General features: G+C 48.4%; 2 protein-coding genes across 4 annotated transcripts in view; one reads left to right on the forward strand and one right to left on the reverse strand.

Annotated features, from left to right (window-relative positions):
- The window catches only part of LOC144120566 (uncharacterized), a 215,506-nt gene that overhangs the window by 41,724 nt on the left and 147,562 nt on the right, over positions 1-26,220 (forward strand). The gene's annotated exons all lie outside the window — the stretch shown is intronic.
- On the reverse strand, positions 5,086-11,884 carry LOC144118336 (uncharacterized). Of its 2 annotated transcripts, none has more exons than XM_077651291.1 (2): positions 11,621-11,884; positions 5,086-5,650 (listed from the first exon to the last, which is right to left on the reverse strand). In XM_077651291.1, the coding sequence occupies exons 1-2, from the start codon at positions 11,783-11,785 to the stop codon at positions 5,426-5,428; spliced, it is 390 nt and encodes a 129-aa protein (XP_077507417.1). In that variant the 5' UTR covers positions 11,786-11,884; the 3' UTR covers positions 5,086-5,425. The 2 variants fall into 2 exon arrangements, with proteins under 2 accessions (XP_077507417.1, XP_077507416.1); XM_077651290.1 differs by having other exon boundaries at positions 11,576-11,884.

The following is a 26,220-nucleotide window of genomic DNA, read 5'->3' on the forward strand; positions in this document are numbered from 1 at the left end:
AGTAGGCTTACGTCGGTGATCCAAGGTAGGTCCACGACAGCACGGACCCAACGTCCGACGGCTGCCACCTCCACACTTGAATGACCCGATATCCGCTGCGCTTTCTTCCTTAACAGCTCGGTTTTCTGACACGTCACTCTCCGCTCCTCGTGCTCGCCACGCTCTTTGTCGCCGTCGCCTCGCACACACGCGCCACGCTGGGCTGGCACGCGCAGCGCTCCGCTGTCCGACGCACCACTGCCGACGCACCGCGTTCGAAAATCCACGATGATTTGGTGTGCACCTCACAGCCGGCCACCTGGAGCGGCTGAAGTGACCCAAGAATATCACCATCTTCCTGGCAATAAAGTTCTCTCTCTTTCTCTCTCTCAGCGTGCTTTCCTTTATCTTCCTTGCTCACTCCGTGATTATCAGGAACCATCCGACCAACCTCTCCATACCATGGACTACTACTCAGTTAGTCATACTTATCATTGATCCCATTCATTAAGCCTCGGATATTAATTTGTGATGATTTTAAGAATATAGGCGGCGTTCTGTTATAGTGACACAGCCTGAATAATGTCAGTTTCCATTTTTTTCCCAGTAGCTGTATATCATTTGCTATGGACCTCCTGCATGTTTGTAAACAAACGAGGTGGCGCTGCAGTCGCTAGCGAGCTCGTGGTAGGCAAAAGGTCGGGGAGTGGCGTCGCGGATAGGTGTTGAGCGCGGGTTTTCAAGGCTTGTAGGCGCGTTTCCAGTTTCTGCGAATCATAGCAATGGTCGATGCTTCCAACTTAGTAATTTGTTGAAGTACACGAGCTCGCGTTGGCCACGTGCGGCCTATAAAGAGGAATAGTTTTTCACTGTATTGAATATATGGTTAGTAGTACACATGTAGAAAGCGTTCCTGCCGTTTATTTATGCGCTAGGCATTGAATAAAAGAAGTTTTGACACTCTGCACTAGCCGGAATGATTTTACTTCTGGACAATAGTGAGGGGAAGTGCTGGCGTCGTTTCGTCGGAGCAGACATGCGCTCATCGTCTGCTGACATACGTACGTGTCGCGCTGTGCGAAAAGTGGGGACAGCGTCGTGTCCCTGGTCTCCTGTCTCGCTTAGCGCTGTTTTTAGCCGCATGACTACGCACCAGCCAGGCCGACTTGTCCTCTTGTTAAGCTGGTCGATTTGGTGAAAATTTTTGATTTCTAGAATTATTTTCTTTCCTAGCCCTGAAGTCTGGTTTCGTGACGAAAAATTATAGCAAAATATTAAGTACAAATTTATAAATTACGCTTTTTAGAAGTGTGGTCATCAAAAATTGTGAGGTAACTTCTTTGATTACAGTGCCGCATTTCTTTGACCAAAGCGAAAGCGAAGATGCCATAAACGAGGGAATAAACTTTAAGGTTCGTTTTGTGACCTCTCACATTTTCTGCGACTGGATCACTCACCTTCGTAATTCGCATGAAAATCAAATGATTCCATTTGTCGCAAACTATTCCTGAGACGTTGAGGAGCGTAATAAATCTCTCGATTTTTTTCCCTACCCGTGCAGTACTGTGTTAGTTATTTCTTGTAAGAAACGTTTTCATGTAACTATGCATGCATGAGTACTGATCATATAGAAAAAGAACTAATCGCGTCATCGTACAGAACAGGGCTTTATGTACATGCTGGCATAAAAAAACTGCGCACTATCTACTCAATTATTTGAGACCTTGGGGGGACTTGACGACGGTGTTAATTATAATTACCCAGAACTGCACCAGGTATAGCTATAAATAAAAGGAATTACTGAAACTAGCGTAGGAATTTCATATTTGCACCAAGTTTAGTTACATATCGCATGCATGAATAACGAAAACACTTTTCATTGCCGCGTCCCCTCTCAATCTCGCCACGTGTCTGTTAGTAGCATGGCTGCTTCTGCTTCTTTCCAAACAAGCTACCTCATGAAACATAATTCGTTTTTTTTTTTTGGGGGGGGGGGGGAGGAAATGGCGCAGTATCTGTCTCGTATATCGGCGGACACCTGAACCGCACCGTAAGGGAAGGGATAAACGAGGGAGTGAAAGAAGAAAGGAAGAAAGAGGTGCCCGTAGTGGAGGGCTCCGGAATAATTTCGACCACCTGGGGATCTTTAACGTGCACTGATATTGCACAGCACACGGGCGCCTTAGCGTTTTTCCTCCATAAAAACGCAGCCGCCTCGGTCGGGTTCGAACCCGGGATCTCATGAAACATGACACATGCATGATGCAATGAAAAAGCATATGGCGTTTAGCACACTTAAGGTACGCTATTCTAAGCACACCAACGCGACCGCGCAAGATTGACACAACTTACCAGACTTCTTTCTACTCGAATGAAATAATTACGTCGTCATATCAAGAAACAGTTTCAAGTAAATATTAAATGTCATAAAACGCGCCATTAAAATATGGTGTGCTATTAAGAAAAAAACGCATTCCTTGGGGGCGAGTTAACCTGTCGGCGCCCCGTGCACTCGGACTCAAGGTGATAAGTACGTGTGCAGCTGCATATGTCTTCTTTTTCCTTGAGCAATTATCAGCCTACTATCCTGAAGTTCAGGTGAATTAACGCAGTAACTTGCATGCTATTAAGTGCATTGAGAGGCATTGCCTATCAACTCCCAGACTTCGCGCTTTACTACCGTGGCCCAATGCCTGTTAGCCAGTTTCCGAACGCGGCATTTATTCGCGAGAAACCTATCGAGGCTAATTTAATATTTTTTATGCTACTACGCGGATCTAGCAGTGACGCAGCTGGTCAATACATGCTGCTTCTGCAGTGCACAGGCTTGAAGCAGCCGCCGGTAGCTGCGGCAGCTGCGGTAGGCACGGGCAAGCGGAACCTGTTTTGCCTACCATGCGAAAGTCGCTGCTAACATCAGCGCCACCGCATCTTCGTGACGTCGCGGGGTGAAGGAGGTCCATATGTCGCCGAGCCTGTAAACAACACTGATCCAAATTCTAACATTGGCTGACATGCATTATGTAGATCATTAATAGCGCATCTCTGCGCATGCCGTACCGGTGATGACATAATCTCCGTAACATGCCCACGGCACGAGCCCCTTTCGCCGCGACATGGTCAATTTGAGGTCGCCAGGTGAGTTTGTTGTCATAAATGACCCCTATGTATTTTAGGGATTGAACCTGCGGTATTATTTTAAACTGGCAAGGGAGAGAGACCACTACAGGAGTGTATAGAGGGAAAGCAAGGGTGGCGCTCAACAAGAGCTCAAGTGTATTCAAATATGACTGCAACAGACCTTACAGGGAATGTATATCCGGCGCAGCAGCAAAAAACGCAATGTCGTCCGCATAGACGTAAGTGCGTACAGGGCGGTGGAGAGGAATTGAGCTCAACAGAATATTGAAGAGCACAGGAGAAGGAACAGCTCCTTGCGGTGCACCTCGCGTGTCTATCTCTCTGAATGAACACCATTATGGACGCAAAAGCATTCCCTGTTATAAAGAAATGCAAATATCCATGCAACTATGTAATCTGGAAATTGAAGTGAGTGTAGCCTATGTATCAGGATGGAGTGTTCTACACCGTCGTAAGCTTTGGCGACGTCTAACGTAACCAAAGCCGCTACCAGGCGTTGACGACGAGTAAGAAGAATTCTGCTCTCAAGATCAGCATGTACATTCCACATGGAACACCGTGGCCGGAAACCGAGTTGGCACGGGCTGAGTATAGTTTTGCGGTTCACAATGGCTGACACCCGAATTATTAACACCCCTTCTATCAACTTTATCGCGTTTTATGTTAAAGAAATTGGCCTAATATTATCCTATTCATAGCCTCCACCCTGATTTTTAAGTAAAGGGATCACCTTGGACTGTTTCCACTCAGAAGGTATCCAAGCGTGTTTGAGAGAGTAGTTTATTAGGTGCAATAAGGAGTTGGAAGACTCTTGAAATAGAATCTTGAGCGCTCTAATCAGCGCGTGCTGAGGACACCTCGTCCTTTTCAGCATTTCACCGCTGCTAGCTGCACGGGTCGCAACAAGGGCTTGTCTGATATGCTTATTAGTAATATCGCCAGACGTTGCCGACAAGAAAAAATAACGAGAGAGAGAGAGAGAGAGAGAGAGTAACAGAGAAACAGAAGAACGGAAAGGCGGGGAGGCTAACCGGGCGATGCCCAGTACGCTACCCTACACGTGGGGAGGGAAACACAGGGGAAAAAATGGCAGTGGTTTACCTCTGGTGAAACCTGGAGTGACGTGATAGCTACAGCTGGCTGAGTGGAACTTTGTCACGTGAACAACCACGTGACGAACGACGTGATCAGCCACGGTGCCGCGCCGCCGGCAGCTGCTCCGCACCACGTGACCAACCACGTGACAGCGTGGCGGCGCATCCACAGGGTGGCGGCGCCGCCACGCTGAAGGCTCGGATTGCTACCCTAATGTAGCTATCGCTACAAAAGGAAAGAGCGGCAACGAAATAAGTTGTTGACTGTATGTTGACCACTGTGACAAGGGGACAGAGGGCGCACGCTTAAATCTTAATGTTTATGGATCGGAACTCAACGCCGAGTCCTTTAAGAACTTCAGGCGCGCCTTCAAAACTATTCGTGATGGTGAAAGAGGGTGGACATTGTGAAGACGAGACTTAGGGAGGGTCAGCAAGTTTTGTGAAGGGAGGGTAAGGGATGGCCGGATAATTTTTCAAAATGAGGGCGAGGGAGAGCCATGGATTCAAAAGCGAGGGTGAGGGAGGAGAAGTAAAAGCGAGGGAATTTGCCAACCTCTGGTTTCAACTAAGCTGTTATCAACGAAACTACCTTCCGTGTGCGAGGAAGGCTAGACGAAGGTGTCCAGGAGCAGGTCAAGCGTAAGACGCACTGGTTTTCGAGGGACGGAATCGCACGTACGGCGCCAGTGCTGAGTAGTCTATAATCCTATACAAGTGTTCACTAAGGGACGTTGGTTATTGGGACGCTTGCACATGACAAATATATTAAAGTCTACACCCGCATCATACTTCAGCGGAGGGATAGCGAGAAATATAATCTGGACTTTTTAAATGACCGTGAGCGCCAGAGAGTGCAAACATACCACGGCACAGTTTTATTGAGCATAAATTTTAAGCCACTTTTCACCACGAAAACAGGTCGCCAACGTTTCTCAACCAGATGACGCGCACCGCTGGAGACGCTCTGCTGTGCTACTTTACGTGTGACCTGGTTTTAGCCCAAAATATTGGTCGAAGTGCGTAGAGCGCGCAATGAACAGTGATTCACGCGGTTCAGAGTAATGAAATGATGCAAAAATGGAGATAGTAAAGGCGGTCCTTCACTATCTGCCTCTCACACCGCTACTGCTCCCTGCAGAATGCATTGCGTTGTATAGGGCTCGCCATCTGCGCGATGAGCGCTGAAGGCGAGTTGAACACATGCTGGTCTATTGAGGTTGTTTTTCGGCGGCGTCTTCGCCTGCCGCGTTCGTGGCGTTTGTGGCGTCAGCAGACGCGTACTGTCCCGTGGTCGTGTTGAAGGCGGTCGCTGCCGGGCACTCCGACCTCCAGGACTTAGCGGCGTCCATCGCGTAGAAGCTGACCACTGCGGACAGCGTGATGACCACCAGAGCCATGGCGAAGATGGCCCGCGGGAATGGGCTGGGATCGGGCTGGAAAGGAAGAAGCCCCGAAATGGATCCAAGAGTAGCTTTCAGCGGCATGGCGATAAATGCGAAGTGAAACACGGCACTTGCGACAAATACTGTTCTCAAACGCTTGTGCGCTCACATGAAGCGATCCAGAGACTCGGTAAAATTATTATTTTTCAATAATTTCATATGCATTACACGGCTTACGCAATAAAATTTGCATGCTTTATGTACATTCGCGATCAAACGTTAAAGGAACGGGAGAGTGCGGAAAAAAATTTGCGCAATCCAATCGCCTGAAATATCTCAAGGTGTTAGGGGACGTGCCTGCTCTGTCCTCTGGAAACAATAGCACGTCACTGGGTAGCGAGGCAGAGCTACGTCTCTTAATACTTTGATCGAGATAGTACGTTATGTAATGACAGTTAGGGAACTGCAGCATGTGGGTAAAGTTCTGCTGTAAAGATATTTAAATAGGTGAAACCATCAGAAACATATTATGTGAACTACTGCAACAGATTTCCCGTATCTATATCTATAGCTGTTTTTTTCTCTCACAAAACCAATTAGCAGGAAGTTAAAACCGGGGTTGTCCAGTTCAAATACGTTTTGGCGCACAAATAAAAGAAATTTTCAAGCTCTCAGATTGATTCCGACAGATCGCTACGAAATAGTAGTTACATTTGGCCATGGCAGGTAAGTACAGGTTAGCATCATTTTTTGTATTGCGATTGTTTGAGATATAGCTAACACGCTCTCTCACACAGGAAAAAATACGACTATGGCTCATGCTGCGATTAAAATGACGTATTTCGCAATAGCGGCAATAGCGATAGAACCGCCCTCCTTCTCCTCCGCCTGTTACCAATCGTGCTATTCCTTCGTGAGAAAAGATTCCGTTATGAAGCCGACACTGAGGACTAAACGGGACTCAAGAAGAGCCTTTCAATCAATGTCAGATGTGCTGGAAAGCCGAGGAAAGAACAACTTGTATCTACCGATTAGTAAAGCTGCTTACATTCCTAATAAAACGGTTCCCTTGCTTTGATCGTTTCTTGTTGGAATGTGCAAAAAAGTGGAATTTAAACTCTGCTTCCTCGCATTCTTCAGTATGTCAGTATTATTGTGAAACACCAGAAAACTTTTGTTTTGATGTAACACATGTTTATATTCCATTTTTACTGAAGAATCAGAAATGATAAGTTCAAATTTCTGGTGCTTCTGGGCAAGGTAACATGTCTGCTAAAATTATTGCAGCACTACAATTTTCAGCCCTGGGCTACAATCCAATTATGCGCACCCTATTTCCAGCTGTCAAATCCCGTCCTATGGAAAATAAGCAGAGTTATTTTTTTTATCGCTCAAGGAATGGGAAATGAACTGATCCATCCAGTTACCATCCATTTTCGTTTTCATGCAGCACGCAAGCTTATGGAGAATATGATTTTCTTCCGCGCAGGAAAACATCCCGATAATATCTATTTCTTCATACCTAAAGCAGCACCAATTTTGGGCAGGTATTAAATTGAATTCCAACTTTTAAAATCGCGACTGAATTTCACCTATATCTGTCCTCGGGAAAAAAAGTGATAGTTAATCCTGGAATTCAGCGAAAAGCAAGCACGGTTTCTAAACGTCTGAGGCTCGTCCATGGCAGCTCTGCTACAAGCTCGCGACAACCGTTCTATTTATAGCCACATCAACATGTGTTTAGGGCGTGGTATCACATGGTCTTACGACACCCCTTTTGGATGTCATCACGTAGCTTCCCATTACCCCATCGGATGTCCTTAAGATGAAAGATCAACACAAAGGCCACCCAATGTCAAATGTCAACCAAAGAACATAGGTTAAGGTCAGGGGTGAAAGGTTCGGCATTGTAGCTATCCTACGTAAGGCCATACACGGCTAACGTGGTTGGGCTGAAGGTCGTTCAAGGTCATTCTTCAGCCTACGCGACTACTGCTTTACCTAGCGCAGTGAAGCTTTTCGCTTCAAAAAATGAGCTGTATGGCTCTCTACAATTTTTGAAACTCCATGATGGCCGCTTGGACGTGAAGGGTGGTGTGGCCCAGCCTCAGGGATGCTCGAGAAAAAACAATCTTAGCGTCACCGCAGACTGCTTGCGTAAACATTCAGTGAGGGAAAGGGGCGGGGGCGGTACCTGTATTTCGTATTTAGGCTTTTTCTACCCCCTCTCTTCCTGTCCCCTCACCTCTTTATTTTTATTTTTTATCTACAAATACTCCTGTCTCGCAGAGGACACAAAGTAGGAGTGGGTACATTCGTTAATAAAAACAAATAACATGCTTAGCATAGAAATAGACAACGTAGAAGTATTAAAAGCAGATCAACAGGTCAAATTATTATGCAACTGAACAACGAAATCTTCAATTGGCAATGCACAAAGTGACCCGTCCAATCGATTCCAAATTTCAACAGTTAGCGGGGAAAAAGAAAATTTAAAGCAGTCTATATGTGCTTTGAAATGAAAAATGTTTAATCGCTGCTTGCGTCGGGTTGCACGTGCGCTTGAGGACACACACGAGAAGGGTGCCCGACTGCCAGATGACATGTGAACGATCTTGTGCAGCACGTTGATGCGTTCACGTGTGCGCGTATGTTCTAACGTTTTCAAAGATAAAGTGTGCATATGTGAAGAAGGTAATAAGTTGCGATCGTACCGGCCGAAGATGAATCGTATTGCTTTTCTTTAACTGATTCTAAATGGTCAATGTCGCGCGCGTGATGAGGGGACCAAACAGCTGAGGCGTACTCCAGGATCGGTCGAACTAGTGATTTGTAAGCAGTTAGCTTACATTCCTTCGTGCATGTTGTAAGCTTCTTTTGAGATAGCCATGTTTTTGAAGATCTTTCTCAGAAACGTTATTAATTTGAATATTCCATTTTAAGCTACATGAAAAAATAACACCCAGGTATCTGAACTCGCTGACATGGGTCAAGCAGTTACCGTTATTACTGGAAGAGAAATGCAGCGGATTCTTGTTGTTACCGAAGGTCATAACTGTTTTAGTGAAATTAATTTTCATTTGCCTTGCGTTACTCCATTCACAGAACAATGAGAACACTTTGTTTAGTTCCTATTGTTCATGGGCGTCAGCAACATTACGATAAAGCACGCAGTCATCGGCATATATGCGCAACTTTATTGCGGGGTCATTAATAACATTTGCTACATCATTAAAGAAAATTATGAATAATAGAGGCCCAAGCACCGATCCCTAGGCCACGCCTGAATTTATAGTGACTGACGATGACTGTGCATGGTTGAAAGTGACGAACTGGGATCTTAAGCATAAGTAGTCGGTTATCCAGTCGAGTAACTTAACGCCGTTAAATATGATACGTAGTTTACGAAGAAGCTTATTATGGCAGACCATATCAAATGCTTTGGAATCTATAAATATTGCATCGATTTGATCGCGGTTATTTAATGCGGAAGCTATATCGTGAGTTAATTCAATGAGCTGAGTGACAGTGGAAAACCAGATCGAAAAACGTGCTGACAGTGTGAAAGTAGATTATGACAAGTTAAGTACTTAGCAATGTGCTTGTGAATAACGTTTTGGGTTTATGGGGGCTTAACGTCCCAAAGCGACTCAGGCTATGAGAGACGCCGTAGTGAAGTGCTCTGGAAATTTCGACCACCTGGGGTTCTTTAACGTGCACTGACATCGCACCGCACACCGGCCTCTAGAATTTCGCCTCCATCGAAATTCGACCGCCGCGGTCGGGATCGAAACCGCGTCTTTCGGGCCAGCAGCCGAGCGCCATAACCACTCAGCCACCACGGCGACCCCATTTTCCAAACGTGGGGAACGGAGGATGTGTCCAGTGATTTATTGAAAACGGCTGTAAGATAACGGGCACTCCGTTCCGATTACCTCTTTAACAACATATTAGGTATGGCGTCTGGTACCGCACTTTTAGTTGCGTCAATTTTCAATAACAGATTGTGAACCCGAGCGTAACTTACTTCGAGGTTGGGTAGCTGGTGTTCCGAGCTATGAGTGAAAGGAGGATTGGCACCATCATCAACATGAAAGACAGAGTGAAAGTAGGTATTAAAGGCTTCAGAAATCGTTACAGGATAAGAGCAAGGCTGGTAGTTTATAATGAAGGATACAGAGTCATGGGAAGAGGGTACTATTGGTTTCCAAAATTTCGATGGGTTTTCTGTCATGAAGGTTCACAGTGTTGTGGTTGAAGTAAAAGCGTTTACCTTCTGCCATTTCTGTCATTTCATTTCTGCATTCTACCTGCTATTCTCAATTTCCGCTGACCCAGCTCAGGTGCTTCAGTATAGATGGCAGATGCCGAGGCTAGCAAAAATCTTTCCTTTCCTTTTTATAATTATATTAAAAACCACTTACTACTAATTACTATATTTCTACCCCTCAAAAATGTACCATTTCCAATGAAAGTAGAGCCTTCGTCACTGAAATGCGGTTACTAATGCGCAAACGTTACGTGGTCATAGGCACGATAAACCTGCGTCGCCAAAAAAGTGGCGTTGCAAAACGCGATTGTTCGAAACGGTATGTCATCAAAGGCGGGAAGATGAGAGATGTTCACGAGTAACAGTCAGTATTAGTTGTTACACCTGCTCCAACTACAAAGGAATGGAGAAGAATTGGAATGGAATTTGAATACAATTCGAAAAGAATTGCAACGTTATCGTATTACTCGCTCGTAAGTTCCCGGTAATTTTTATCAGCACTCGCCGACTAGAGTTTGCCCTCACCTCAAAGCCCTTAAATTGACAGCGTTACCGCACAAGTGCGTCGTACTGCGCGACTCAGACGCCGCGCCGAGCCACATGCAGGCTCAAAGGCTTGTTTGAGCAATGTCAGCGCGTCTTCTCGCGCAACGTAATAAGCGGCGCACGCAAGCACCGCAGCAGTGTTCGGTGCAGCTTTGCTTGCGCGTAGGCCGCAAAAGGCATCAGCGTGCTGTGCGATGTCAGTGCACGTTAAAGATGCCGAGATGGGCGAAATTATTGCGTAGCCCTGCACTGCGGCATCCTCTTCTCTCACCTTCCTCCTTTCTCTTACGGACCGGTTGGTACGTCTACCGAGAAATGAGACATTTACTGTGCCATTTCCTATCCGCTAAAACCTCCGCTACCCTTAGGCGCGTTTCGCCTCGGCCTGTCTATCCCCAGTGTATGCAGACAGCAGCCACCACGGTACCATCGTAACCTACATCTGCAGTGCGTAGCCCTGGCTACTCCACAAATGGTGTGCTCTTGGAGAGCGTTTTGTGGACGTGTGGCTTGCGCGTTCCCGTGAGAGCACTCTATACTTCTTTTGCAGAGCAGTAGGGACTAATTGCGGATTCACTGCGGACAGCAACCTTATGTTCATGCCTTGCTTATAGCGTTTGTCTGATAACGGCTGCTCTCAGCCAATTCCGGGAATTCTGGAGAAGCGTTTCCCGTTTTCTTGGCGGCTACACTGTAGCGCATGGATTTAAACAATCAAAAATAGCGCTATGACATCATCAGTGACGTAAGAAAGAAATATAATGACGGAGTGTGTTTCCGTCAAGCGTCACAGGACGCTAGGATTAGCGGCACTGGCAAGGTGCTGTCGCGAAGTCCTGGTAATTTTTGGTTCAGCTGCCACTGGCTTTTTCTGGTTGTATGCTTCGCGCCCGTTTCCATTCTTACGTCCTTGCCGGCCGATGTTCAGGATACAAGCGTTGAGTTGGGCAATTTAGCTTTTGCAGGCTGTAGTTCCTTTGCTAAATCTTTCAATAAAAAGTGTACCCATCGCTAAGCTGTTAACCCGGACCAGCCTCAGCAGGTCAGTGCAGCATTCGTGGCGCTGTCCTCTACGCGTAGGCGGTCTGATAACGCTGATTTGTTGCTGCGCATGGATGCCGATTGCGAGAGGTAAAATGTGGAAGAGAATGAATACGAACCAGCGGCTCCGCCTTGGCCTTATGATGCTCGTGGGCGCCCTCTACCTCTCCTTCGTGGTCGTCGTTGTTCTGCGCTGGGGGCAAGACGGCAGGAGCCACGGGCACCGCGCCGACTGGGACAGCGGCCAAAGCCACCGGTGCGGGCAGTTGGGGCGGCGTCCTTATGCCTGGCGACACGTCCGGGGAGCCAGCGTTCCCGTCTTGATGCATGGGGCAATCTGGCACAGCGTGATCGAAAGGAGCAAGAAAGATGCCCTGCAGACCCGGCGGCTGCGACAGCACTGCGAATTCCGCCGCTCGTCTTCCTCCTCTTCTGTCCTCTGGCAGGATCTAATCCACCAATGCTAAACGAACTGACGGTAACATGATGAAAAAACAGCGCAAGGAACGAGACGAAAACACGAAGGAAGAAGACACAGACACGGGCGCTGACTAACAACTGAAATTTTTATTTCGATGCAGGACACATATATAAAGTACAAAGATGGCGGTGTGTCCAAAGGCGATCCTGCACAATCACCGAAACAGTGTGGTCACGTCCAAGGGTACAAACGATAAAAAAGGTGAAAAGGCCGAAAGAAAGACAAAAAGGCGATAAAACCACGGTGTAAGAGGCCGGGACGGAGGGTGAAAGCGATGAAAACGATGAAAACAGATATGCACGCGCCAAAAGGGAAAAAAACAGCGTTAAACTAACGGTAAAAACGGGACTAAAATCGCGGCACAAGGTGATTAACAAAAAGACAGAGAGGGGCATTTAAGAACAGGATTAAACGTTTACCCTGCCTCTAAGAAAATCTAATTCTTTTTGCGACAAGCACAGGGAGGGTGTACTCACACATTGTTCCTTTGCGTTGTGGATTTCGAATGCTTCTACGATTTCATCATTTTCATCGCTTTCACCTTCCGTCCCGGCCTCTTACACCGTGGTTTTATCGCCTTTTTTTCTTTCTTTCGGCCTTTTCACCTTTTTATCGTTTGTACCCGTGGACGTGACCACACTGTTTCGGTGATTGTGCAGGATCGCCTTGGACACACCCCCATCTTTGTACTTTATATATGTGTCCTGCATCGAAATAAAAATTTCAGTTGTTAGTCAGCGCCCGTGTCTGTGTCTTCTTCCTTCGTGTTTTCGTCTCGTTCCTTGCGCTGTTTTTTCATCATGGATTACCAACTATCCCGGCATCTTGCACTTCTGACGGTAACAACTCTGTGAAGAAATAGGCATGGTGCAAATAATACGTACCTCTCTCCGCGCACATCTGGTTTCCATTATGGTGTACAGGGGTTCAACTTTGCAAAGCGACTCAGGCTATGGGGACGTCGTAGTGAAGGGCTCCGGAGATTACGACTACCTCGGGTTCCTTAACGCGCACTGACATCGCTCAGTAATCGGCGGTCGCGTATCTATGCAGGCGAAGTTCTAGACGCCCGTGTACTGTGTGATCTGCCCGCCGACTCTAATCACGCAAACGGCTTCCTTTGCCACTGCTGCTGTTGCTGATAGGAAGAAAGAAAAGGGAAGTACAAAGGCCTGCCTACTGGCTCAATGGCTCAAGCCGAGCCACGCTCGCTGCCGCATGCTTAAAGTAGGAGAGTTAAAGTATAGGAGAGCAAAGATATAGTACTCGACATAATGAACATTCTACCCTTTATTATATTCCGAAAATACTTACAGCGCTTCATGAATAGATGTTTGCAATTAACGCCAGCTATGAAATAAAGCTTTGTTTTACATCGTTCCTGTCACAATGAACCTGATTTAAATATGGTGCGAGCTAATTTTTTGTGAATTTCTACGGGGTTCTCTTTTCATGCGACTGTCATCTACTGGGCGTTGCTTTACAAGAATTCCTGTCGCTTTGTCAAGTCCGAAATTGTAGTCACGGAATCGCGACGAGTGATGTGTGCGCGGATGCGGTGCTGTGGAAACACTAGAAAACCTGCTCCTTCACTGTGCCGCGTTCGCCGATGCTCGTCGCGATATGCTTGCGGCCTATAGGGCGCTGGGCATACTACCAGGCTCCTTAAAGACGCTATTGTGGCCGCAGAGCAGTGCTCGCACTCGTGAGCGAATCTTGGTGAGCCTATGTGCATTTCTTGAACATACGGGCTTGATGTCCCATCTGTTCTCCGTCAGGTGGTTACACGCAGTGACCGAACGCTCCTCGAGTTCCATCTTGAACGATTAATAACTGGACGCCCCACTCCAGTTGTAGCCAACACAGTGCGGTGCGCGTGTGTTTTAATTCCTCTAAAAAGGGCTAATCACGCGCACAACCTGGACACATTTCTCATTGTGTAAATAGTTTGTATATATTACTTCTCCCCCTATCCTCTCTACCAGTCCCCTCACCTCTTTCATTTAATTTCTCCATTCTGCCTGCTATCTTTTATTACCGCTGCCCCAGCTCAGGTGCTTGAGTATCGATGGCAGATGTCGGGTCTAGCAAAAATCTTTTCCTTCCTTTTCACTGTTATTAAAATAAAAAACCACTACCACCACCACCTGTCCGTCGAAAATAAATGCGAAATGAAATTCAAATGAAATTGGCTTTTGGGGAAAGGAATTGGCGCAGTATCTGTCTCACGTATCGGTGGACACCTGAACCGCACCGTAATGGAAGGAATAAATGAGGGATTGAAAGATGAGAGGAAGAGGGTTCGTAGTGAAAGGCTCCGGAACAATTTCGACCACCTGGTCATCTTCAACGTGCACTGACATCTCACAGCACGCGGGCGCCTTATCTTTTCGCCTCTATTGAAACGCAGCCGCCGCTAATAATAACAATTGGTTTTGCAGGGAAAGGAAATGGCGCATTATCTGTCTCATATATCGTTGGACACCTGAACCGCGCCGTAAGGGAAGGGTAAAGGAGGGAGTGAAGGAAGAAAGGAAGAAAGAGGTGCCGTAGTGAAGGGCTCCGGATTAATTTCGACCACCTGGGGATCTTTAACGTGCACTGACATCGCACAGCACACGGGCGCCTTAGCGTTTTTCCTCCATAAAAACGCAGCCGCCGCGGTCGGGTTCGAACCCGGGAACTCCGGATCAGTAGTCGAGCGCCCTAACCACTGAGCCACCGCGGCGGGGACAGCCGCCGCTTTTGGGTTCGAAACCGCGGCGGGTAAAATAAATGCGGCACGCATTTTTTTTAAGAATTGCGCCATGAGCCATCAGTAGAGAAAGGGGAAGGGAATGCGTGAGATAGAAAGGTAAAAGCAGGATTGAAGACCCGTTGCGCTGAGGTAGTCGCCGAGGTTGCCGATGAAATGATCCGCAATCGCCGCAGCTAAGATTTAAAATTATAAAAAATAATTGGTTTTTGTGGACAGGAAATAGCGCAGTATCTGCCTCATATATCGTTGGACACCTGAACCGCGCCGCAAGGGAAGGCATAAAGGAGGGAGTAAAAGTAGAGGAAGAAAGAGATGCCGTAGTGGAGGGCTCCGGAATAATTTCTACCACGTGGGGATCTTTAGATTTAAAATTGAAATATGGCTTTTTGGGAAAGGAAATGGTGCAGTATATGTCCACACCCCAGTGGAGGCCTTAACCACGCCGTAAGGAAGAGGAAGGGATAAAGGAGGTACTAAGAAAAGAAAGGAAGAAAGAAGTGCCGTAGTGGAGGGCTCCGGAATAATGGTGGTGGTGGTGGTGGTAGTGGTTTTATTAAAAATAATAGTAAAAAGGAAGGAAAAGATTTTTGCTAGCCCCGGCATCTGCCATCGATACTGAAGCACCTGAGCTGGGGCAGCGGAAATAAAGGACAGCAGGCAGAATGGAGAAATGAAATGAAAGAGGTGAGGGGACAGGAATTGAGGACAGGGGGAGAAGTAATACGTACAAACTATTCATATTACTTCTCCCCCTGTCCTCAATTCCTGTCCCCTCACCTCTTTCATTTCATTTCTCCATTCTGCCTGCTGTCCTTTATTTCCGCTGCCCCAGTTCGACAACCTGGGAATCTTTAACATGCTCCGACATCGTATGTGGAAAACCAGCGAAAAGGACGCATTCACAAGGAGGAGAAGTACACAGGACAAAGCTGGAACGCTCCGACATCGCACAGCACAGGGATCACGGTCAGGATCGACCGCGTTTCGATAATAAATCATTCTTGAGAAAAGGAAATTCGCAGTAACTGTCTCACTTTCGGTGCACACCTGAAACACAGCGCTGTGAGGAAGGGAAATAAAATATAGATGAGCTCAGCTAATCCAGGATATACAAAGCGACAGATGACGGCGCTCGCTGTGTTCATTGGCGTTGACAATGTTCTAGACGCCGAGGTCTTTGAGGAAAGAGAGGGCGCATAACTGGCTCCCAGGATATGTGGACGCCTCATTCGTGCTTTGATACATGTGGTGGTGAGAGAGAGAGAGAGAGAGAGAGAGAGAGAGAGATGTGGATTGAATGCATTAGCGCTGATAGCGTTGTGGCTGACATCCAGCACTGCAGCAATAGTTAGGCCCCAGCGTTCAATATGTGATCAATCTCACGCGATCAACCATTAACTGCATACCACCTCCGAGGGTGGCAAGGAGGCCGCGCTGCCAATCCAGCGTACGGAACGCAATCAAAGAAGGATTTTGCAGTTGAACACCAACGCTAAGCACATGCAAAAAGTATGGTGGGGCAACCAAAAAAGAATGTAAACCAATAGGCCCCTGCCTGTGCCACTAAGTATAACAGGCTCATCTAAGTACATGACAGCGAGATTGAGGTCTCCACTGACCCAGGGAGCCGGTTTGCGCCTTCCCTTCTGTGAAAATGATCCTCCTTTGCAAAGTTGTCAACGCCAATGAACTCAACGAACGCCTTCGGCTTCCTTGTTTTGTTTGGTTTTTGAGGAAAGGAAATTCAGCAGTAACCGTCTCACATATCTCGGTGGACACCCGAACAACGCCGTAAAGGAAGGAATAAAGGAGGGAGGGGAAGAAAAAAGAGAAAACTGAAAATTGAAAGTTGCATTTTGAGTAAAGGCGCGGCGATGCGCAGCGGCATAACAGCAGAGTAACCGTCTCACATATCTCGGTGGACAGCCAAACCACGCCGTAAAGGAAGGGATAAAGAATGGAGGGCAGGAAGAAAGAGAAAATTGAAATTTGAAAGTTGCATTTTGAGGAAAGGCGTGGCGCTGCACAGCGGCAGAACACCTACGGCTCGGTGCTACTAGTAGTGCCTAGGGAGCGAGAGAGAGAGAGAAATATCAGCGGCGAGGGCCGCGTTATGACATCATGTGCCTCCTCGGAGTACCGCCACGGCGAAATCGCTAGTTTGCGGCCAGTAGAGCTTTTGCTTTTAAAATGCGCTCGGACTTCACAATAGTCAAGCAAAAATTGGCGACCATAGTAGAAGGACATCGCAGAGACGTTTGCCCGGACCCGAGAAACGCTCGCTGCCGCGGATGCGGCGTGGCCAATCCTCCTGAGACACATAGCTGCGAGCCTGAGTGTGCCTTGTGCGGTAAGGGCCATGAACTGGGCAGCAACAAATGCCGCGAAATCTACCGCACTCCATACATTGTCAGCAAACGCCGCTGGGAACAGGAACGCCAACATCTGACCCAGCATAGCCAAGAGTCGCCGCAGTCTAAAGAGCGACGCAGCCGCTCCAAAAGCAGGGGACGAACAAATCGATCCAGCTCCTTTCCACGACTGGAACCGAGAGGCCGGTCGGCCTCCAAATCCAGGACTCCTTCACATCTGCCACGGAACCCCGGTTTGAACCAGGACGCCGTCGGCACGCAAAAGGTAGGCTGGGCAGATAAAGCCTCCCAGAAATCTAACTCCAACCCCTCTGAGCTAGCAGACCTGAAAGTGCTGGTAGGGAAATTACTTCGTGAGGTCGAGGACCTAAAGAAAGAAAATGCCGCTCTAAAACAGCAACAAATGCAGGCTGGGTCACCGCCTACGACCGGTGGCGCCAATAACCTTACCCCCTCAACCTCTGCCGGAGCGGACATGCATGCTGAATCAACGCGGGCACCCCCGCCTAAGCGAAAAGCAGGCGATTCCCTGTCCGAAGGCCAAACACTAGCCGACACCATTCACAAAATTGAAGAAGCGCAAACGCAGACTAACAGCACCCTCATTCAAGTGCAGATTACAATGACTTCCATCATGGAAGAATTATGCAGACACCGGCAGGAATTAACTTAGGCAGCTGGCAGCAGGAAGCAGAGAGCAGGCTCCTTCTTCACAAAATTCGCAAACCCGCTTCTTCTGAAGCGGTATCCGACTAGCAACAACATGGCGCCACAACCCAATTACACCGTCTGGCAGTGGAACTGCCGAGGATTTAGCCGCAAACGAGCTGTACTCCAACAATTCCTCAACAATAGGGACGGACCGGACTTAATCGCACTACAAGAGACACAAACTAATAGCAAGCTAGCTGGGTATCAATCCTTTTCATCGGGGGGTGGAACGCTTGGAGTCGCGACTCTTGTCAAACGAAATATTACGGTAGTACAGCACGATACCCCAGTCACAAATGTCACACACGTGCTAGTCGAATTAATTCCGCCTAGGAAACCCGACCACAGTCTGTTTGTGCTGAATGTCTATAGCAGCCCAAAGTTACGGAAAGCAAGCTTCGGCCCGCTTTTTCAGGCGACCCTGAAGCTCGCAGGCAATCACCCCGTCATTTTCACGGGAGACTTTAATGCCCAACACTCGGCTTGGGGTTACGCACAGGAGGACATTAAAGGTAGAAAACTGTGGCTCACCGCACAACAGTGTGGGTTGACTCTTCTTACAGATCCACTAGTCCCCACCCGCTGCGGTAACAGTGTTTCCAGGGATACGTCTCCCGATCTGACTTTTGCTAAAAATTCGGGCACTCCAACATGGATAAACACTCAACAAAATTTCGGCAGCGATCACTACATATTGGAAATAGTGACCTCAACTGGCCCCAAACGTCGTAGCGCTCGAGCCCCCACCCTTGTCGATTGGGACTCGTTCCGCGCTAAAAGAGCCGCCCGAGTAGCTGATACCCCCGAAATACTAGACATAGATATCTGGGCACAGGATCTTTGTCAAGATGCCAAAGCAGTCACCCATACGTTAGACCAGACTGACCACCCGGAGATTGTGGACAGCCGCCTTCTTCACCTATGGGAGGCAAAGAGAGGACTCGAGAACCGACTCAAACGACAGCGGTGGAACCGCAATCTGCGCAGAAGAATAGCTAGGCTAAACAAGGAGATCGAGGATCATGCAGCTAAACTTACTCAACAAAACTGGGATGACATATGCAACCAAATGGATCGCAATATGGGAGTCTCTAGGACTTGGCACTTGCTCCGTCATCTACTTGACCCTACAGGTAGCAGAACCACCCAGAGGCAGAACCTGCAGAAGCTTGTGCATGAGTATGCAGGCCCACCAGAGGACCTTTTCCTTGAACTTAAAGATAGATATATTGGCAATGCTCCTATCCAAGCCTTCCCAGATTATGCTGGTCCGGAAAACACGCAGCTCGACTCCCCCATTACTGTGGATGAGGTTAGGGCAGAGATTGCCAGGCTAAACTGCAAATCCGCCACTGGCCCAGATGCAGTATCGAACAAGATCCTCCGCAACCTGGATGAAGTGTCGCTGCAATCACTAACTGAGTATAAGCAGAAATGCTGGTCGGAGGGCTCCATCCCACAAATATGGAAAACGGCAGAGATCATTCTCATCCCAAAGCCAGGGAAGGCACTCAGCCTTGAGAACCTCAGGCCGATTTCGCTCACGTCTTGTGTAGGTAAGCTCATGGAGCACGTAGTTCATACCCGCCTCAACCGGTTTATGGAGGAGAACGAGCTGTACCCTCCAACCATGATTGGATTTCGACCAAAACTTTCTACGCAGGATGTAATGCTTCAACTCAAACATCAGATTATTGAGGCAAAAACGCGGGACACCAGAATAATTCTTGGACTTGACCTGGAAAAGGCCTTTGACAATGTCAGACATGATGCTATCTTGGAGAACCTGCATGAACTCGGGGTGGGAGCCCGCACCTTCAACTATATCCGCGACTTTCTCTCAGGTAGAAAGGCGCATTTTCAAGTAGGAGGTCTCCACTCGCATGACTTCCCCCTCGGCAACAAGGGCACCCCGCAGGGATCGGTCCTATCACCATTTCTCTTCAACGTTGCAATGTTGAAACTTCCACACCAATTAGCGTAGGTTCCGCAACTCCACCACAGCCTCTATGCTGACGATATCACCTTGTGGACCGCCGAGGGCAATGATGCCGAAATCGAGGAGAGACTACAGCATGCAATAGATATCGTGGGGACCTATGTAGACCCTAGGGGGCTGCGGTGCTCTCCAGCCAAATCTGAATTTCTCATATTCCGCAACATCAGATCCCTTGCGCAAACCCCACCGGCCATCGAACTCAGTATTCGCGGAGTCCCCATTCCTCGAGTGCCCAAATTTAAAATCTTGGGCCTAATTCTACAAGAACACGGCTTCAATGGTGACGTAATTCGGAAGCTTTAGGGAACCTCGCAGCAAATTATGCGACTCATTTGCCGCATTAGTAACCGCCACTCGGGCTTGAAGGAAAGCAATACTCTCCGTTTAGTACAAGCCTTTGTGATAAGCCGCATAGCTTACGTATGCCCTTACCTACATCTCAAGTCAGCTGAAAAAGAAAACGTGGAGGCCATAATCAGAAAATGCGTCAAACAGGCAGTTGGGCTACCCATGCACACAGCGACTGAGAAAGTGTTAGGTCTCGGTCTTCATAACACCCTAAGCGAGATTATTGAAGCGGTAACCGTCTCGCAGTACGAACGACTATCGGCCACACCAACTGGCAGACACATTCTGTCCACACTAGTCATAACATACGAACGACAAGGCGGACCCACAACTGACCTTCCCAAACATATACGCCAGCTTCTGGTCATTCCTCCACTACCTCGGAACATGCAGCCAGATTTCCACGCTGAACGTCGTACAGAGAGAGCCAAATCATTAGGCAAACGCTTTATTAATGATACCTCTGTGGTATATGTAGATGCGGCAGATTCTTCGGCTGACAAGATGGTAGCTGTGGTCACCACGGAACGTGGTACACTCATAACTGGGGGCACTATACGCACTCAGCACACACATGTTGGAGAAGAAACAGCCATCGCTCTAGCCATTGTGGGATCCTCGGCAGAAACCATTGTCAGCGACTCAAAATTGGCTATACGTAACTACACGTTTGGAAGAATCTCCCCACAAGCAGCACGGATTCTGCTAAAGTATCAGCCCACGCGGCGCATTCGCCTAATCTGGACGCCTGCTCATGCTTCCCTTGCTGGTAATGAGGCGGCTCATAACCTAGCTCGAGAACTGTCCCGCCGAGCTGGGTCGTGCAGCCCGCCCGCCCTATACTCTGGCAAGGACAGGTTGTTTTCTTACAGAGAAATCCTGCAGCACTACAGGCTCGCAAGACTCAGATTCCCCCCAGCAGATAAAACGCTCTCCAAGCAACAGGCCAAAGCCTGGCGTAAACTTCAAACTAACACCTATCCAAATCCCCAATTGTGTAGCTTCTATTCGGAAGGACTCTACTCAAACAAATGCAAACATTGTGATGCGAAAGCCGATCTAAATCATATGATCTGGAACTGCCCGCAGTCCCTACCCGCGAGTCACTTCATTACCGACTCTGCTCATTGGGAGGCTCTATTGCTCAGCCCCGACCCGGGGATACAGATCAAGCTCCTCCAGCTGGCTGAAGACGCCGCCGCTGCCCAAGGGATAGCGGCCGCCGTTTAAGCGGGGGGCGACTTCGTGTCGCTCCTCTATATCCGCTGGAAATAAAGTTTCACAACCAACCAACCAACCATAGTAGAAGAGGCGTCAATGAAAATGAAAATTGGTTTTGGGGGAAAGGAAATGACGCAGTAACTGTCTCACTTATCACGGCCGACACCCGAACTGCGCCCTAAGAGAAGCGATAAAGCAAAATGGCATTTTTCTGGGCCAGTTGGTATGAATCCATGATTTGGGCCAGCATGAACTTTGGGACACAAACGAAGAGAGACACATGGAACACGGAACACACTGCTGACTAACAACTTTAATGAAAAGGCGCGGAACACGCGGAAATATATACAGTGGTAAAGGTGGATAGAAGGATGGAGAGAAGGCAAAGGGCATGGCGAAAGAAGGCCGCACCAAAAGCAAATGTAAAAACAATCCTTAGAACAAAAGACGAAACAGCCGTTACCGGGAAAGCGAAATCACTGAGCCCCCCCCCCCCCCCCCCCCAATCTTAGGCCGCGTTGCCAAACTGTGCGCACGTGATGAGAACCAAAGCAAGATCGAGAATCAGTTCTAAGAGTAGTCACAGGATAAGATCTAGGCCACAACAAAGACAGTGAAAGAGCAAAAGCCGCGTCATAAAAACAAAACACGAAACAACTGAAAGAATATATGAATGAAAAACCCGCAAGAATTCACGCCAAAACAAAGCTAGTAGTTTAACATGAAGATGGACATCAGGCTGTGAAATCATGAAAGCTCCTTCGCCTACAGGTGAGACGAGAGTTGAAAAAAACCAAAAAAAGCCAACACTAACACGGCTAAAACAGAGCTAAAAGCCTGAAGTTGAATTTAAACCAAAATGCCAACAGTGACACGACTAAAACAGGGCTAGAAACCTAAAACATGATGTGAGAGATAAAAGCAAAAAGCACAAACACGGTGCCGAACAGGACGGGCGTATAATTTGGCCGGTTCATGGGACAGGGCAAACATCATGGAGGAACGTTTTTTCTTTGGTTGAGAGTGCAATTGACGGGGTGCTTACGCAGTCCTTCCCTTTCTTGTGGATGGCTACAGCTTCGATGATTTCCCTGGCCAGCCTATCTTTTTTCTTCCAAGGATTGAGATGTTGTCGAGGTTGGCCGTGCATGGGTGCTTAGGCTGGCGGCAATGAAGAGCCAGGAAACCTGATGTGGCAGTTGCTCTTAATGAATTTGCGTGTTCTCTAGCTCTTTCATTGACGCACCTGCCTGTCTGTCCAATGTAACATTTACCGCATGCGACAGGGAAATGATAAATTACACCTTCGTCGCAATCTGCGTATCTTGTCTGGTGGTCTGCTGCGCACCTCATCCTTCGCTCTTCGTTGTTAACTTGGTGGCACATCTTGTATGCTTTGTTGGGTGCAGAGCAAACCACCTTGACAGCTTGTTTTGCGGCGATCTTTTTGAGGTTGTGAGTGAAGCCGTGGACGTAGGGTACAACAACGATGTTCTTGCTTGTCCACGTTTCTTCCCCCGTGGTTGCAGATTCTTTGCGAGGCAAGCGGTGAAGCAGCGCCTCGCTTACCGTGATCAGCATTTCTTGGGGGTAACCAGCTGCCCTTAATCTAGTGATCTGCTTCGAAAAGCTGGGGCCCATTTAGTGCGGGCATGATTTTTCAAGCGCTGACCTCAGTGCCCCTTTCGCAATTGCCCTCTTGACGGTCTTAGAACGAGCTGACTCATGGGGAAGGAAACCTTTGTTGCTGCGAGGTTCATAGCGCCAGCACGCATGTCCTTCTTCGAGCAGAAGCCGGAGATCCAAAAACCTAATTTGGTTCCCCTAGGGGAGTTCATGGGTGAAAGTAAATTCGGGCATGCTTTCTTGAAATAACGTTAGCATTCGTCCTACAAAGTTGCACTCGGCGGCTTCATGAGCACTTATTGAGCAAGAGATTAGAAAGTCATCCATGTACCGAAAGATTGTGGTCCCCGCTTGAAAAATCATGCCCGCACCAAATGGGCCCCAGCTTTCGAAGCAGATCACTAGATTAAGGGCAGCTGGTTACCCCCAAGAAATGCTGATCACGGTAAGCGAGGCGCTGCTTCACCGCTTGCCTCGCAAGGAATCTGCAACCACGGGGGAAGAAACGTGGACCAGCAAGAACATCGTTGTTGTACCCTACGTCCACGGCTTTACTCACAACCTCAAAAAGATCGCCGCAAAACAAGCTGTCAAGGTGGTTTGCTCTGCACCCAACAAAGCATACAAGATGTGCCACCAAGTTAACAACGAAGAGCGAAGGATGAGGTGCGCAGCAGACCACCAGACAAGATACGCAGATTGCGACGAAGGTGTAATTTATCATTTCCCTGTCGCATGCGGTAAATGTTATATTGGACAGACAGGCAGGTGCGTCAATGAAAGAGCTAGAGAACACGCAAATTCATTAAGAGCAACTGCCACATCAGGTTTCCTGGCTCTTCATTGCCGCCAGCCTAAGCACCCATGCACGGCCAACCTCGACAACATCTCAATCCTTGGAAGAAAAAAGATAGGCTGGCCAGGGAAATCATCGAAGCTGTAGCCATCCACAAGAAAGGGAAGGACTGCGTAAGCATCCCGTCAATTGCACTCTCAACCAAAGAAAAAACGTTCCTCCATGATGTTTGCCCTGTCCCATGAACCGGCCAAATTATACGCTCGTCCTGTTCGGCACCGTGTTTGTGCTTTTTGTTTTTTATCTCCCACATCATGTTTTAGGTTTCTAGCCCTGTTTTAGTCGTGTCACTGTTGGCATTTTGGTTTAAATTCAACTTCAGGCTTTTAGCTCTGTTTTAGCCGTGTTAGTGTTGGCTTTTTTTGGTTTTTTTCAACTCTCGTCTCACCTGTAGGCGAAGGAGCTTTCATGATTTCACAGCCTGATGTCCATCTTCATGTTAAACTACCAGCTTTGTTTTGGCGTGAATTCTTGCGGGTTTTTCATTCATATATTCTTTCAGTTGTTTCGTGTTTTGTTTTTATGACGCGGCTTTTGCTCTTTCGCTGTCTTTGTTGTGGCCTAGATCTTATCCTGTGACTACTCTTAGAACTGATTCTCGATCTTGCTTTGGTTCTCATCACGTGCGCACAGTTTTGCAACGCGGCCTAAGATTGTGGGGGGCTCAGTGATTTCGCTTTCCCGGTAACGGCTGTTTCGTCTTTTGTTCTAAGGATTGTTGTTACATTTGCTTTTGGTGCAGCCTTCTTTCGCCATGCCCTTTGCCTTCTCTCCATCCTTCTCTCCACCTTTACCACTGTATATATTTCCGCGTGTTCCGCACCTTTTCATTAAAGTTGTTAGTCAGCAGTGTGTTCCGTGTTCCATGTGTCTCTCTTCGTTTGTCTCCCAAAGTTCATGCTGGCCCAAATCAAGCGATAAAGGAGGGAGTGAAAGACGAAAGGAAGAATGCAGTACTGTAGCGGAGAACTCCGGAATAATTTTGACCACCTGGGGATCTTTAATGTGCACAGTTATCGCGCAGCACACGACCGCCTTTTGCGTTTCACCTCTACGTTCTCAGAACTCACACAAGAAGCGCGCCTCGCCCGTCGACTCTATCCCACTCCCCACCCACGCCTATCCCACCCCCAACAAATCCTCTTGAGGCGACTCTGGACCCAAACACTTCCCACCCCTCAGCTCCCATCCTACTTGCGCCCTGTTTCCCCAGAGTGCACTTTCTGCAGAGAATCACACGCCACCCTGGACCATATCCTCTTCGGCTGCCTTCCCGATCCTCCCCCGCAGAGACAGCCCGCCATCGGAACATGGGAGGAAAGGGAGGCCCTCCTTGCGTTGCATGACCCAGACACCCAAGTGCTCTGTGTTAACCGGGGTGCCAGTGCCATGGCCCTACGTGGCCTGGACACATGAGCGTAACGGGATGACTGTGCGGTGGCCCTGAGAACTCAAAGGGACCAAACTCGCTTCCTAATAAAGTTTTCCATCCATCCATCCATCCATCCATCCATCCATCCATCCATCCATCCATCCATCCATCCATAGAAACGCGGCCGCCGCAGTCAGGTTCGCTTTCACATCCTCCCAATGCGGGTCGCCGCAGTGATCAGCGATTTAAAGTGAAAGCTCAACTACACCAGCCAGCGAGCCATTTCGGCTCGTTGCGCCGTATGTAGGGGGCCGCATTCCGACAAGCGACCTTGAGCCGCCGTTGCCTAGCAACGCTGAAGCCGCGCTCCAACAGATGGCGCCGCCATCGACGCCGCTGCCATCGCCGCTCGCTCCACCAGATGTGCTCCGCTGTAGTGGATGGAGAGGAGGTATCGTCTCGCCGTGGGGTATATGCCACCGCACCAGCGACGATGCACTCACACCCGTTCGTTTCCCAGGCTGCAATCACATGGGCCGTTTGCGGTGGGTTTCTTGGTTACTGCCAGCTCACATCAGAGGTTTCAATCCCGCCATGGCCAACCTTGGATCCTTTGCCGCTGCATCTGGCTCAAGCCGGCTCATCGATCTGACAACCTACCTCGACGATGACCGAAACAAACTGCATGGCATATAAACGCGCATCAGGGCCTTCGCCATTTGGACATGACAGCGCGCCAGACCAGGCGCTCACACCCGTTCGTTTTCCAGGCTGCAGTCACATGGGCTCTTTGCGGTGGGTTTCTTGATTCCTGCCAGCTGACATCAAAGGTTTCAATCCCGCCATGGCCTGCCTTGGATCCTCTGTCGTTGCATCGGGCTCAAGCCGGCTCATCAATCTGGCAACCTACCTCGACGATGACCGAAACAAACTGCATGGCATATAAACGCGCATCAGGGCCTTCGCCATTTGGACATGACAGCGCGCCAGTGACGATGCGCTCACACCCGTCCGTTTTCC

Source organism: Amblyomma americanum, chromosome 2, assembly GCF_052857255.1.
Source record: "Amblyomma americanum isolate KBUSLIRL-KWMA chromosome 2, ASM5285725v1, whole genome shotgun sequence".
Taxonomy (NCBI): Eukaryota; Metazoa; Arthropoda; class Arachnida; order Ixodida; family Ixodidae; genus Amblyomma; species Amblyomma americanum.

Excerpts from the sequence above, each read along its gene's own strand:
- LOC144118336 (XM_077651290.1), bottom strand. The coding sequence starts at position 11,785 with ATGCATCAAGACGGGAACGCTGGCTCCCCGGACGTGTCGCCAGGCATA. Across the intron at positions 5,651-11,575 it reads AGGCCAAGGCGGAGCCGCTG|CCCGATCCCAGCCCATTCCC; the intron begins GTTCGTATTCAT and ends CTTCCTTTCCAG.